The sequence below is a fragment of the Haliotis cracherodii genome, unplaced genomic scaffold, assembly GCF_022045235.1.
Source record: "Haliotis cracherodii isolate W230 unplaced genomic scaffold, xgHalCrac1.p SCAF_44, whole genome shotgun sequence".
Taxonomy (NCBI): Eukaryota; Metazoa; Mollusca; class Gastropoda; order Lepetellida; family Haliotidae; genus Haliotis; species Haliotis cracherodii.
The window spans coordinates 250,966-267,259 of record NW_027266302.1 but is presented as its reverse complement, the minus strand read 5'-3'; the positions used below and the strand labels follow the sequence as shown (position 1 = coordinate 267,259).

General features: G+C 40.2%; 1 protein-coding gene across 3 annotated transcripts in view; it reads left to right on the top strand.

The window, feature by feature from the left end:
• LOC139441760 (protein kinase C-binding protein NELL2-like) overlaps nt 1–16,294 on the top strand; it is a 276,342-nt gene that overhangs the window by 123,332 nt on the left and 136,716 nt on the right. For all 3 annotated transcript variants that reach the window (XM_071222539.1, XM_071222540.1, XM_071222541.1), the window contains one exon: nt 4,104–4,241. In XM_071222539.1, the coding sequence (XP_071078640.1) occupies nt 4,104–4,241 (138 nt within the window). The remainder of the gene's footprint in view (nt 1–4,103; nt 4,242–16,294) is intronic.

The following is a 16,294-nucleotide window of genomic DNA, read 5'->3' as shown; positions in this document are numbered from 1 at the left end:
ACGTTGTCTCCTTATTCTCACTTCACAGGCTTAAGATTAACTGATTGATTAATGTTATTCTGATCTGCATTGTGTAGAGCTGTTGACATAATATTTCTGACAAATTGGCTCAAAATAAGGAATTGTGTCTTGTTGTCCACCCTTTGTGACCCTCACATTCTGTCCATCTGTAGTCAGCGATCAGTGATTTGTGCTTGATTGGTGGAGTTTGTCATCCATAGGAAGCACTATGGGGAGGATAGACTGTTATAATTTTCTCTGCTGTCACAGACATCCAATGTTACCTCATGCTCTCGGCAGGACCCTGTACTCAGATATTACATACATAAAATGGTATCATTTGCCTCAACAAGAAGTCTTATTGAATCGTTAGTCACAGTTTATTTCCTTTCACTATGGTAAAGAGTCGTCAAATCTTGGCAAGAAGATATTGATATTTATTCTGTCTATTTGATGAGGAAATGGAAATCTCCATGTTAGGCTGCACCCAATACTGACAATGTCCAGTTTGAATTTGAATTGTTTAATAGTGCCTAACCTTTCTGGTGTAGGGACAGTTTCTCGATTTGATTTTTACAGGGCCCCCCAAACAACACATGTCTTTTGTTTCTTGTATTTAGGGATGGCAAAGGTAGCCTTGGGTTTAAGTGACCACAGCTCCCTGTGTAGAACCGATATTAGTCTTTGGTTGTAGCAGATTAAAATGTTTTAATGACCTTAGTCACTTTGGCTTTTACTCTCACTTCAGTCATATAGGCTGTGCTGCATTAACTGAAATACTGTTCATAGCATCGTTATTCTTAACTCACTCACTCATTGATTTTGCAAACTTGAAGCAAGGCAAGCATTTCATGTAATGTATGACATACAGAACATGTAGGGTCTATAAAAAAGTATGTATTTTAATGCCACGGAACTGTTTGAGTGATACCTCTCTCCCCCCACCACAATCCCCCAAAATACCTGACACGGTGGTGGAAAGAGTGAGTGAGTGAGTTGGGTTTAACGCTGCTTTCAACAGTATTCCAGTTATATCAACGCGTGTCAGCTTAATGTGGGAGGAAAGCCCGAAGTGATGCAGGTCTCAGACGTTTGCCACTTCGGTGAAACCCACGAGCACGGGTATGGTGCTGACAAACCTGGAAACATAATCGGGGCGAACCGGGATTTGAACCCACAATCATAGGTTTCTGGCATGCCCAAGGGATGCAATTCTGCACAACGAATCGCGGCGCCTTAGACGACTGGGCCACCCGTGCCCCCTGGTGGAAAGAACAAGCATGAACACACGATGCCTTTTAGAAGGACATGGAGTGAGGAAGGCAATGATACCTAGAACACGAGTTTCGTGTTGCCAAACTGATACTTTGTGGACCCGAACCCGACAGGTATCTCAGATCACCTGACCTCTTATGTTTAAGCTGATGAGTTAAACTGATGGTTTGTTTTCATCTTCACAAAGCAATGTTTTTCTCTGCTTCCATATACTAAGGCTGTCTCTATCATCAAGGTGTTGCATAACAAGGATTCCATGTGCCTCCGACAACTCCTAGTTTTGTCTCGGATGAACAAAATCATGCCATTGACTTTGAGTTTGTTTTTTGTTACACCACTTTGATCAAAACGGAAGTTAACAGATGTGTGAACGTGTGAATATAATAATAGGCTTAGTCTTGTCGTCCACTTGTGATAACACTTGTTACCCTGTATTATCAACTCTGTTATGGGACAAAAGTTGGCAGATGAGTAGCTCTGTAGGAATAACCAAGGCAAACAGTGAGTTGGCCTAATAGCTGAAACGAGCCCCTTTAAGCCTACTGCATCCAGAATGTTGGTTTGTCTAAGTATGGAAAAGATATTCTTGAACTTTCTCCGCTACTTATGAGCAAAGAAAGCAGGTAATAACATTTGCAAGTCCTATGTGAGTTATTTGTGAATGCTTGTGAGCCATTGTTGGTTGTTCTGAGTGAAATAGTTAGCATTGTGGTGATGTACTGCACAGAGGTGAATGGCACCGTAAGTCAATGTCATGATGATATATTCATCAGAGACAAAACTAGGAGTTGTCGGAGGCAACATGGAATCCTTGTTATGCAACACCTTGATGATAGAGACAGCCTTAGTATAGGGAAGCAGAGAAAAACATTGCTTTGTGAAGATGAAAACAAACCATCAGTTTAACTCATCAGCTTAAACATAAGAGGTCAGGTGATCTGAGATACCTGTCGGGTTCGTGTCCACAAAGTATCAGTTTGGCAACATGAAACTCGTGTTCTAGGTATCATTGCCTTCCTCACTCCATGTTTTTCTTTTCAACATTGAGGCTTCTTTTCTTAGAACTTATCTTTATCGGTATTGTACTACATGGAAAACTTAATCTTTGTAGGCAAGGAAAACGCTTGTCTTTGTTTGTTACCTTAATGGTTCTAAACGCATTGTCCAGCCATGTTTTAGAAGAGACTTATCATGAATGGGGTGTTGTGATTGGTTGATTTTGGCACTTCTTGTTTTTGACTGGTTAATCGGGGATGTTAACTCCAGAAGTGGTTGTTGCTGTGATGGTTGGCCCGTCTTATACAAATACAACTAAGTGATGGATTATGACAAGCCAAAGGTAGAGTTACTGTCTGTAAGAAAAAAATGCTCACAAAATATGGTTGTAGCTGCAGAGTAATGAACAGCTATAATTGGTTGCTAGAGTTGTCAAGATAGGTGTCGTCGGAGGAATGTCTATATAAGGCAACAGAATTCCTGCATTCTCATCTTCTAAAAAGATTTTGGAGCTCCAGCATTGACCTTTAATGCAAAGTTTAACATTCAGTTAGTGTTGAAAGTTTTTGAATATTTTAAACTTGTACCTGATGCTTAAGGGTAAGAATAGTTTACTTTCACCCCTATGAAAATCCAGGTTAGAATTGGTCTTTAGCAACCCTTGCTTGTCTTCCCCTTGAAGATCCAGGTTAGAATTGGTCTTTGGCAACCCATGCTTGTCTTCCCCTTGGAGATCCAGGTTAGAATTGGTCTTTGCCATGCTTGTCTCCCCCTTGAAGATCCAGGTTAGAATTGGTCTTTGGCAACCCATGCTTGTCTTCCCCTTGAAGATCCAGGTTAGAATTGGTCTTTGGCAACCCATGCTTGTCTTCCCCTTGAAGATCCAGGTTAGAATTGGTCTTTGGCAACCCATGCTTGTCCTCCTCTTGAAGATCCAGGCTAGAACCCTCCCTCGATACCTATTTGTATTTCTGTAATCTTTCGTTATTTTAGAATATCCCCCTACCCTTTTGGAGAGTAGCTGTTCCATGGGGGCTATAAAGGAAAACATTAAAACCTTACAAAAATGGTTTCTGTATGTAGGGTGTACTAAGTGTTAGGACTTGTAAAAGGCGACTGTGCTTGTTGTAAGAGGCGACTTACAGGATTGGGTGGTCAGACTCACTGACTTGGTTGATGCATGTCATTGTATCCCCCATGCGTAGAACAATGCTCATGATGTCAATCACTGGATTGTCAAGACCAGACCCAAGTATTGACAGACTGCCCTCATAGCTGGAATTATACTGAGTGCTATGTTAAACAATAGCAAACAAACAAAATGTCAGTTCCAGATATTTTGTCCTTGTTTATGTAGTCCATCATGGAAAATTGTATTGGATTGTAACAGATCATCAAAGACACATGCGATGTTGTTTATAATTGACTGACAGTACCCGTTACAATTTGTCCTCATTGTCATTGTATGAGGCAGGTGAGCGAGCTTGGTTTAAATCAGCATTTAACCCAGCTCACTGGATGTTCAATATGCTTGAATGTGCCAATGTGAATGTGTGCATTTCTTTGCCAGGAACATGACTTACATGAATTGAATAAAATATTTGCCTTGAATTATAAGGAAAGCAATTATATGTTTGGTCTATGTGAGCCATACTCTGTCAACATGGATGTTGATTAAGACAAGCTATGGTAATTAGAACAGACTCTCACGTCAGTGTCCTTTTGGTGTGATCAGTTTCTAGGGGTGTGTTTTGTTAACATGAAATGATTGAACCTTTCGAAAATAACTTTGTATTTGTGTGATTTAAAAAGTCTTTTTTCTTCTCTTTCAGACATCGATGAGTGTGCTACTGAGGGTGGGAAAAATGGCCACCATTGCACTAGCAACACAGTGTGTGTTAATACGATTGGCTCGTACACGTGTCAGTGTGCTGCTGGTCACAACCGATTGGACGATTATACGTGCGAAGGTAGCAGGTGTTTTTCACTGGGAACTTGTGTGAAGTTGATATTGTTGTGCCTTACGCTGTATCTCATGCTGTACATATAGCCAATGTCATGTCATCAGTCGACAACTGTGTCAAAATTGTTGATAAAAGACAAAGTTGTTGTTGGAAGGAAATGGCCGCCATCTATTTTCTAGGAGAATACAAAATATTCAAAAGGTGTACAGACATTTTTGGTAAGTTATTGTGACTATTCTACCTCTGGAAGTCTTGGCTGTATGGCCCCACCCAGACAGGAAGGTGGCGCCCCCTGGATGTACTGTAGGAGTTGTCTACCCTTCTGTCTGGGGTGGGGGTAGATTTACAGAGAATAAATCCCATTTCCAGTTTACACAACAGAGTTTATTCTTCTTTTGTTTCTCAACACTTTCCAGTAGACGTGAAACCTAAGTCAGTCTCAATGCATGTGTTGAATAACATTTTACAGTTTGCAAAATAAATTCAGACAGATATATAGCATGGTTTGAACAGTCTGATTTACAAACTTTTACGAATTCTTGGAATACTCTATGGATACAATGGTAACTTTGATAAGATTCTACTTAAATATGTATGTGTGTACCATAACTCTCAAACACTCTACAAGTTGTCCTTGTGATTGGTGATGATCTCTTTCTCCAGGGGCTTTTGGTGTTGGGCATTTGTTGCAATCACACAGGCTTAAAACTAGATTCTGCTGGAGGTGTTCATGATTTCTTCAAAGTTACGTGATGTTGCTGGAATAGTGCCAAAAACTGCTTAAAACCTTATTCACTCACTCACTCCTTCATAATAAATGATTTCACTTTGAGGAGACCTAGCCAAGACACTGAGTTGAACTTGAAACATGAGCGACACAAAAATAAGTAACCCATTTATCATTTGCATCCAACAGAATATATGTTATTGGCTGATAATCAGAAATATAAAGCGAGCTGGCACCAGATCATAGCGTCTTGTACTGAAATGTGAATGGCAAGCACTCAAAAAAACATTGCAAGGTTCATTCAACTTCTAAGAGTTAATATTTTGTCATAGGGTCACTTTACAAATTGTAGTCGACGTTTAATAGTCCTCACACACCTTGGTACTTAGATGATATAAATTAAGCCAAGGTCAATTACAGTGATTGTAAATATTGGGTCTTAATGATTAGGTGATCGTCTGAAAACATTTATGGTGGTGTAAATTGAGCAAATGTGTTGCAAACATTTTGAGAATTTCTCACATCATGGAACATACATAGCGCAGTGACGACTTCAAGAAGAAAGAGATAGGGTGTAATTCTTGCTTATGCCAAACGTTTGGTCAGCATGCTGAGCTGCCATTGCCAGACATCTTTGATAGACCTCTGATCCTGTGTTGGCAACGTCTGCATCCCTCCCCCCAAGATTGGGCTGCCTCACCCCTCATTACCCTGCTTGTACAACCCCAGATGGGGGCTAGTCCATACTGTTTGGCCGATCCCATAAAAATACCTCACTAGTGTTTCGTCTTCCCAGCTTCCCAGCTCCTAATTGCAATCCTCAGTACAACCCAGTTTGATGCTAGGAAGAAGAACAGTCTAATTTTTGTTAAATGTAGTGGTTATGGCTAACAAAATCTAGGATTTCCCTGCATGAGTTAGTTTGGAGAATAACATTGCCGTGTTTAAACCTCTACATTTTACCTTGTCTTGTCCTTGAGGTTAAAAATATTATATCTTTTCTTATCTACCTTTCTATATATTTTTCTCTATTTATAATTTGCTAATATGTCATTGTGATTATTTTGGCAGAATTTTTTTTATTCTATTGAATCCTTTTGTTTTTTCGGTGAAAATATTTTTTCTTTTTAAACCACTGTTCGTCTCCCGCTAAAAGTTATTATTATTTTTCACTCTTCAGTTGGACAAGGGGGTCTAGAGTTGTGGAAGGAAATGTGGATTTGTCTCTGTAATGTCACACTTGAAATTCCAGAGATGTGAAATTACTTGAAAAGTTGAATAAAATGACATGATTGGTTTTATTGTTCAGCCAGTTGTTTGTTTAATCTGCATGGCCCTGTTTTCTCCAAGCTTAACTCCTGTATATAAAACGTGCAAATTTGGTTTGTTTCTCCAAATGCTTATGCTTTCAATTTGCACCTGTGCGTTCAGTTCTCCATGTTTCAAAAGTTCAAACCATTTTCAATGTTCAGTTTGATTTAAGTTCACTTGCACATTGTGAAACTTGTATCACAATATAATTTGTTCGCTTGAATCAAAATGTATTTATGCCATTTTGATTTGTCCACATGTTTACCTGAAGGAAACATTACACTAAAATATAGATTTGTTTACAAATAATGTAACAATTTACTCCAAGACAGGTATAGTGCAAAGTTGTTTTTCCTTGAATTGATGAGATTTTAAAGAAAATAACCAGCCTTTGATGATACCTTAAAAAAATGCCTGTTGCATTAACGTGAAGGATCCATAAATAGCACAGTGTCACTCTAAGGATGGCAATATTGATATCAACTTTCAGGGAGGCATTATTTACAGTCATTGACAGGGTGGATATTAAGAGTGACATAGAAGGAATTACAAAGGATGGCAATTAGGGAGGCATTATGAAGAGTAACTTACAGGATGGTATTATAAGGAGTGACCTACAGGATGGTATTATAAGGAGTGACCTACAGGATGGCATTATAAGGAGTGACCTACAGGATGGCATTATAAGGAATAATGAATGATATTAGGTGGGGCATTATGAAAATTAACATACAAGCTAGAAATACTTTCAGTGCATAATATATATGTAATTTTGGCATCGTGTCATTGCTTTAGAGGATTGAACTGTTTTCAAACAACATATGCTTAAAATGGGATAATTTGAATGCTAGTAATTGATTAAATACAAAGCGTATGCCTACATGTGTAGTCATTGTGTTACACTATATTAAAAAACAACTGAAAACTAAAATACAGCACTCCTCGATGATGTAGCATCAACATTTTAGGTCGAGGGTTTTAGACAAACTTTAGAGATAGAAAACATTTAAAAAGAGGGAAGTGAACAAGACCACAGATGACAAGTAAACACTGGCGCAGTAATTTAGCAGTATTTGCCTTATTCTTCACTGATTAGTGATGTTCAATCTAGATTTCTTTGTAACTTTGTTAGTTTCAGTTTGGTGACCTAGAGTGCTGAGAAGCATCAACTCGGATGTAGCATGTTATCTAGACTGGCATAAGTCTCTCAGGCAAAAATAATTAGATTAAATCATAAGTTCTAGATTATGTAAATAATAAGAACAAGTTGTCCCTAAAGAGACTGAAGTCTTTAGGTACTGTCCACATATCTAGACTTAGGAGGACAGACATATTAACTCCACATCCATGGACTTTTCTTTCAGTACAGCCTTGGAGCAAGGCTACATGTTATTCTATGACCTCACTAATACATGAATTCACTATGCCATTTAGAAAGTGGTCAAATGTAACAAATGTTATATTTGGGATTACACTTTCTTAGCAAAGTATAGATTATCGTACTTTTTTTCTCTCACTAATACAGAGCACAGTAATGGAACAGTGAAGCTTCTACACTTGGAGATAGGGAATATTTAAATACACATAGATTATGATTGGACCTGTTTGTTACAGTGTTTGTTATGGAGGGACTAAGTGATTATCACCCTGAAAACACTGCAATTCTGAATCAGCCTGACTTCAGATTCTCAGTTGGTTCTGATAATCAGCACAGAGGTCGTGAGCACTGTGTTGGGTGCAGCCTCGTCAGTGATGGACAGGGACTGTAACTACTGGTGGCAATTGTGATTACATTTACCTAATCAGTGTAAATGTTGGTCTACAGTTGTGTGTGGAGAGTAGCCTGATGTTGGCCATGTGTAGTGGTGGTCTGCTGGGCTAGGTATGGGGGTGTGGAGTGTGGAGGGAAGTGGTGCTGGGACCTCACTAACATTCACAGGGGTTGGGTATCCATAGGACATGTGGAAACTACTGAAATATGGACAGTCCTTCCATATGAAGGGTCTATGACAAGAAGTGCATAACACAGAAGAAGAGGTGTATGGCAAGCTCAGGAAGGGGTGTATGGCAAGGAGGAAGGTGTATGGCAAGGAGGAAGGTGTGTATGGCAAGGAGGAAGGGGTGTATGACAAGGAGGAAGGGGTGTATGGCAAGGAGGAAGGGGTGTATGACAAGGAGGAAGGTGTGTATGGCAAGGAGGAAGGGGTGTATGACAAGGAGGAAGGTGTGTATGGCAAGGAGGAAGGGGTGTATGGCAAGGAGGAAGGTGTGTATGACAAGGAGGAAGGGGTGTATGGCAAGGAGGAAGGGGTGTATGACAAGGAGGAAGGGGTGTATGGCAAGGAGGAAGGTGTGTATGACAAGGAGGAAGGGGTGTATGGCAAGGAGGAAGGGGTGTATGGCAAGGAGGAAGGGTGGAGGAAGGGGTGTATGGCAAGGAGGAAGGGGTGTATGACAAGGAGGAAGGGGTGTATGGCAAGGAGGAAGGGGTGTATGGCAAGGAGGAAGGGGTGGAGGAAGGGGTGTATGGCAAGGAGGAAGGGGTGTATGGCAAGGAGGAAGTGGTGTATGACAAGGAGGAAGGTGTGTATGGCAAGGAGGAAGGTGTGTATGACGAGGAGGAAGGGGTGTATGGCAAGGAGGAAGGTGTGTATGGCAAGGAGAAAGGGGTGTATGGCAAGGAGGAAGGGGTGTATGACAAGGAGGAAGGTGTGTATGGCAAGGAGGAAGGTGTGTATGGCAAGGAGGAAGGTGTGTATGGCAAGGAGGAAGGTGTGTATGGCAAGGAGGAAGGGGTGTATGGCAAGGAGGAAGGTGTGTATGGCAAGGAGGAAGGGGTGTATGGCAAGGAGGAAGGGATGTATGGCAAGGAGGAAGAGGTGTATGGCAAGGAGGAAGGTGTGTATGGCAAGGAGGAAGGGGTGTATGGCAAGGAGGAAGGGGTGTATGACAAGGAGGAAGGGGTGTATGGCAAGGAGGAAGAGGTGTATGGCAAGGAGGAAGGGGTGTATGGCAAGGAGGAAGGGATGTATGGCAAGGAGGAAGAGGTGTATGGCAAGGAGGAAGGTGTGTATGGCAAGGAGGAAGGGGTGTATGGCAAGGAGGAAGGGGTGTATGACAAGGAGGGAGGTGTGTATGACAAGAATTGAGAGTGTATGAAGCAAGCAGCAATGGATGGAGGCAAGTGTTGTTACTTGGTGGTAACATTGATTATATTTACCTAATCTGTGTGAATATGGGCTATGGTTCTATGTAGACAGTAACCTGATGTCGGACGTATGTTGGAGCTGTGGGGGAGGGGGTAGGGATGAGAAGGGAGGGGGTAGGGGCAGGCAGGGAGGGGGTGGAGGCAGGCAGGGAGGTATCATGGTAATGATAAGATACCTGCCAGGTCACTTCACATATGTTGGAGGTGATGCTGCTACAAAGGGATTCTATATCATGTCTGCTTCTCTTCTTCTCCTGACCTTTCCCACCTTGGCTGATCTCTACCTTGCCTTGTGGCAGCTCATCTCTCTCACTGTAGCTCACCACTACAAACTGGCACAGATATTGCAGGACTATATAGAACCATTTCTTTGGCCTATACATAACCGTTCTTTGGCCTATGAGGACCAAGAATTGGCTTTTCAGAACCATTGTTTGGTGTATACATAACCAATGTTGGGCTTTTCAGAACCATTGATTAGCCTGTAAAAACCATTGTTTGGTGTATACAGGACCAATGTTTGGCCTATACAGAGTATTATGGACCATTGTTTGGTTTATACAGAAGCATTGTTTGGTTTATACACAACTCATTGTTTGGTTTATACATAACCAATGTTGGGCTTTCAGGACCAATGTTTGGCCTATACAGAGTATTATTGACCATTGCTTGGTTTATACAGAACCATTGTTTGGTGTAGACATAACCAATGTTTGGCTTTTCAGGACCATTGTTTGGCCTATACGGATTATAGACCATTGCTTGGTTTATACAGAACCATGGTTTGGCCAAAAACAACCATTATTTTCCCTGAACAGAACCATTGATTGGCCTATGAGAACCATTGTCTGGTAAATACAGGACCATTTTTTTAATACATAATCATTGTTTAGCCCAGGCACATACTACACTACTGTTAGGTTCAGCCAGAACCATTATTTTGCCAACACAAGATATTTGATATTTCAGAACCATAGTTTGCCTGAATCAATGTAGAACCTAAAGAGAACCTATGTTCCATCTGTACAGAACCGGATTCTTTTTTTTTGTGATTGTAGTTTTCATCCAAACTTGGTTTTTAGTTATATGTTTTACTCATATCAAGTGATAGCGAGCTTGATTGTTAAACCATTGACTCAAGGTCTGTGGCTCACAAATGGAACAGCGTGTGAAGGTCATTATTGATGTTAAGCAGACTGGAATGATGTAAAAGCAGTTGAAAATGAAACTCAATTGTCCTTCCAATAACATCATTCTGATAACATCATTCTAGTGATATCATTCTTGTAACATCATTCTAGCAACATCATTCTAGTAACATCATTCTAGCAACATCATTCTGGTAACATCATTCCAACAACATCATTCCAGTAACATTCCAGTAACATCATAAGTATCATCAGAGAACATCTTACACCAGTGTCTGAGATCCACCATTAAATCTCTATGGGCTATTGCAGTCATCATCAGAGAGTAGACAAAGTACATCTCACATCACTGTCTGAGATCCACCATTAACTCTCTATGGGCTATTGCAGTCATCATCAGAGAGTAGACATAGTACATCTCACATCACTGTCTGAGGTCCACCATTAAATCTCTATGGGCTATTGCAGTCATCATCAGAGAGTAGACATAGTACATCTCACATCACTGTCTGAGGTCCACCATTAAATCTCTATGGGCTATTGCAGTCATCATCAGAGAGTAGACATAGTACATCTCACATCACTGTTTGAGATCCACTATTAAATCTCTATGGGCTATTGCAGTCATCATCAGAGAGTAGACATAGTACATCTCACATCACTGTCTGAGGTCCACCATTAAATCTCTATGGGCTATTGCAATCATCATCAGAGAGTAGACATAGTACATCTCACATCACTGTCTGAGATCCACCATTAACTCTTTATGGGCTATTGCAATCATCATCAGAGAGTAGACAAAGTACATCTCACATCACTGTCTGAGGTCCACCATTAAATCTCTATGGGCTATTGCAGTCATCATCAGAGAGTAGACAAAGTACATCTCACATCACTTTCTGAGGTCCACCATTAAATCTCTATGGGCTATTGCAGTCATCATCAGAGAGTAGACAAAGTACATCTCACATCACTGTTTGAGATCCACCATTAACTCTCTATGGGCTATTGCAATCATCATCAGAGAGTAGACATAGTACATCTCACATCACTGTCTGAGGTCCACCATTAAATCTCTATGGGCTATTGCAGTCATCATCAGAGAGTAGACAAAGTACATCTCACATCACTGTTTGAGATCCACCATTAACTCTCTATGGGCTATTGCAATCATCATCAGAGAGTAGACATAGTACATCTCACATCACTGTCTGAGGTCCACCATTAAATCTCTATGAGCTATTGCAGTCATCATCAGAGAGTAGACAAAGTACATCTCATATCACTGTCTGAGGTCCACCATTAAATCTCTATGGGCTATTGCAGTCATCATCAGAGAGTAGACATAGTACATCTCACATCACTGTCTGAGATCCACCATTAACTCTCTATGGGCTATTGCAATCATCATCAGAGAGTAGACATACTACATCTCACATCACTGTCTGAGATCCACCATTAACTCTCTATGGTCCATCACTATAGCAGACACTCTATAAGGCTCATTAATCTGAGGCACACCAAACAGTTTCTAGAAGGGAAGAAAAACAATCTGGTCAGACGCATCATGGTGATGGTGGAATTCACAGACTTCCTTCTCCCCTGCACCAGTGTTTCTCTTCCTCATTCCATTGTCCTGCCCTGCTGTGTGGCAGGTTGTAAACAGTCTGGTCCAATGCATGGTTAGTTCCAACATTGACAGTAACACAGTGGTATGCTTCCTTAGTCCTGTACCTGTCTGTATTACCCTAAGAACAGCAACATTTCAACACAACATGGTGAACAAAACTGCCCTTGTAGAATGTACCTGTCAGTATTACCTTAAGAACAGCAACATTTCAGCACAACATGGTGAACAAATCTGCTCTTGTAAAATGTACCTGTCAGTATTACCCTAAGAACAGCAACATTTCAACACAACATGATGAACAAAACTGCCCTTGTAGAATGTACCTGTCAGTATTTCCTCAGCAATAGCAACATTTCAACACAACATGGTGAACAACACTGCTCTTGTAGAATGTACCTGTCAGTATTACCTTAAGAACAGTAACATTTCAACAAACATGGTGAACAAATCTGCTCTTGTAGAATGTACCTGTCAGTATTACCCTAAGAACAGCAACATTTCAACAAACATGGTGAACAAATCTGCTCTTGTAGAATGTACCTGTCAGTATTACCTTAAGAACAGTAACATTTCAACAAACATGGTGAACAAATCTGCTCTTGTAGGATCTACCTGTCAGTATTACCCTAAGAACAGCAACATTTCAACACAACATGGTGAACAAATCTGCTCTTGTAGAATGTACCTGTCAGTATTACGCTAAGAACAGCAACATTTCAACACAACATGGTGAACAAAACTGCTCTTGTAGAATGTACCTGTCAGTATTACCCTAAGAACAGCAACATTTCAACACAACATGGTGAACAACACTGCTCTTGTAGAATGTACCTGTCAGTATTACCTTAAGAACAGTAACATTTCAACATGGTGAACAAATCTGCTCTTGTAGAATGTACCTGTCACTATTACCCTAAGAACAGCAACATTTCAACACAACATGGTGAACAAATCTGCTCTTGTAGGAATTACCTGTCAGTATTACCCTAAGAACAGCAACATTTCAACACAACATGGTGAACAAATCTGCTCTTGTAGGATCTACCTGTCAGTATTACCCTAAGAACAGCAACATTTCAACACAACATGCTGAATAAAACTGCTCTTGTAGAATGTACCTGTCAGTATTACCCTAAGAACAGCAACATTTCAACACAACATGGTGAACAAATCTGCTCTTGTAGGATCTACCTGTCAGTATTACCCTAAGAACAGCAACATTTCAACACAACATGCTGAATAAAACTGCTCTTGTAGAATGTACCTGTCAGTATTACCCTAAGAACAGCAACATTTCAACACAACATGGTGAACAACACTGCTCTTGTAGAATGTACCTGTCAGTATTACCTTAAGAACAGTAACATTTCAACATGGTGAACAAATCTGCTCTTGTAGAATGTACCTGTCACTATTACCCTAAGAACAGCAACATTTCAACACAACATGGTGAACAAATCTGCTCTTGTAGGAATTACCTGTCAGTATTACCCTAAGAACAGCAACATTTCAACACAACATGGTGAACAAATCTGCTCTTGTAGGATCTACCTGTCAGTATTACCCTAAGAACAGCAACATTTCAACACAACATGCTGAATAAAACTGCTCTTGTAGAATGTACCTGTCAGTATTACCCTAAGAACAGCAACATTTCAACACAACATGGTGAACAAATCTGCTCTTGTAGGATCTACCTGTCAGTATTACCCTAAGAACAGCAACATTTCAACACAACATGCTGAATAAAACTGCTCTTGTAGAATGTACCTGTCAGTATTACCCTAAGAACAGCAACATTTCAAACACAACATGCTGAACAAAACTGCTCTTGTAGAATGTACCTGTCTGTATTACCCTAAGAACAGCAACATTTCAACACAACATGGTGAACAAACCTGCTCTTGTAGGATCTACCTGTCAGTATTACCCTAAGAACAGCAACATTTCAACACAACATGCTGAATAAAACTGCTCTTGTAGAATGTACCTGTCAGTATTACCCTAAGAACAGCAACATTTCAACACAACATGCTGAACAAAACTGCTCTTGTAGAATGTACCTGTCTGTATTACCCTAAGAACAGCAACATTTCAACACAACATGGTGAACAAACCTGCTCTTGTAACATGCACATGTCAGTATTACCCTAAGAACTGTAACCATTTCAAGGATTAGACCAGGTCCTCACACTCTAACCTATACAGACCTTCCTGAGAACTTGCATCCACTTATAGTAATGGGACAAACAGTGTTCAGTGTAGTACATGCATTGTGTACATGTATTATGTCTCATGATCCATACTCGGCAGGTTCAATGACCAGTGAGGTAGTGAAGTGTCCTCTTCCTTTTACAAAGTTCAATTCCCAAAATTGGTACAATATATGAAGCCTGATTTTTATATTGCCTGCCATTTTGTTGCTGGAATATTGCTTGCAATACGAGTTGTAAAACCTAACTCAAACAGTGAGGGTCAAACAACAACATTCTTCTAATATGAATGCAAGGACAACACAGACTCATTGAATCCACAACTGTAAAGATCTGGGGTAGAATAGGTCTTCAGCAACTCATGCTTGCCATAATAAGCTATGCTTGTCTTAAGAGGCGACTAATACGATTGGGTGGTCAGGCTCGCTGACTTGATTGATGCATGTCATCGTATCCCAATTGCGTGGATTGAGGCTCATGATGTCAATCACTGGATAGGGATAAAGAACAAACAAACAAACAAACAAACATTGAGTCCCACACCAGCATGTGTTTTGAATCACTTTTGTTTAAAACATCATCATATTCAACAGAAGAACAGTAAATTATCAGCGTTTGCTTTAAATTCGGATACGTTTGCAACTTATTGTAAACTGCTTCAACATTATTAATTGTACATATTTTTTCCAAAAATTCCATCCCAAACCTTGACCTCTCGTTAGTCCTAGAACTATAACCCTGTGCAGAGCAATAACCCTTGATGAGTTCCTGCTTTTGTAGTAGGGGAACATCTGAAAAACTACTTTAATTTACACACGGACAAAATATATCCTGCCTAGATACGTAACTCAACAAGGTTTTATTCATTGAGACATTGCCTCCTTCAGAGATCTCCAGAAACAAGTGCTTTCATCAGAACCAGTTAGTGTGCTAAACAAAGACAAGTGTCAGATTGAATGTTGCCTGAATGAAGACCACTGTCAACAATAGTTGATCTTCCTTGATGGTGCATCTGTTCTGAAGTCTTTCAAAACTGATTTGCAGGAAATAGAAAAACTGAAGTTAAGTGGTTAAAATGAATGCTTTCACTTTTTGGTGTGGTATGTTGATTGCAGATGAGTAAGGTGTTTAAACAGATTCACCTCATTGAAACATCTAACAATGGGTTAGGTGCCTTGGTGCAGAAAAAACAGCATTATGTAGAGAACAATAAAAAACTTGAGTATTCATTGTCTTTCCTGCTCGATACTTCCTGTTAATCCTAAATATGACTAGACACAAACCCAGATATATATATATATCCCCAAAGTCCCAACTAAATAAAACAAAAGCATTAAAATATAAATATAAAAAATAAAAGGAAATCAGAAAACGGAGAAATAACTAAGATAAAGAAATAACTAGCAGAAAATAGCAATACATTTCACCACCTGCAACTTCCCAAAGAAACAGTAATGGCAAACCAAACACTGAAAGAACTATTCGAGTCAAATTTTGGTTAACGGCACAGGGTTTCTCCTCGTCCGATGATTCCTTCCTCACCATCACCAGGCCAGGCTACCCCCACAGACACATGACCCATACAGGAACTCTCGGTCTGAAGATGTTCCAGATGCGTTGGCCTTCTGTCAGCATTGCTGTATCAATGAGTCTCTCAGTGGTCAGAAGGGCCTGGAATGTGACTGTTTGTCTTACAAGGGGAAAAGGCTTTGAATGACAGGGTGGTATGAAGGATCATTCCTGAGACGCTAGCAGCCCAGTCAGTTTCTACTCCTAAAACAACAGCATGATATGGCCACTTTGACTCATTGGTATTGAGGAT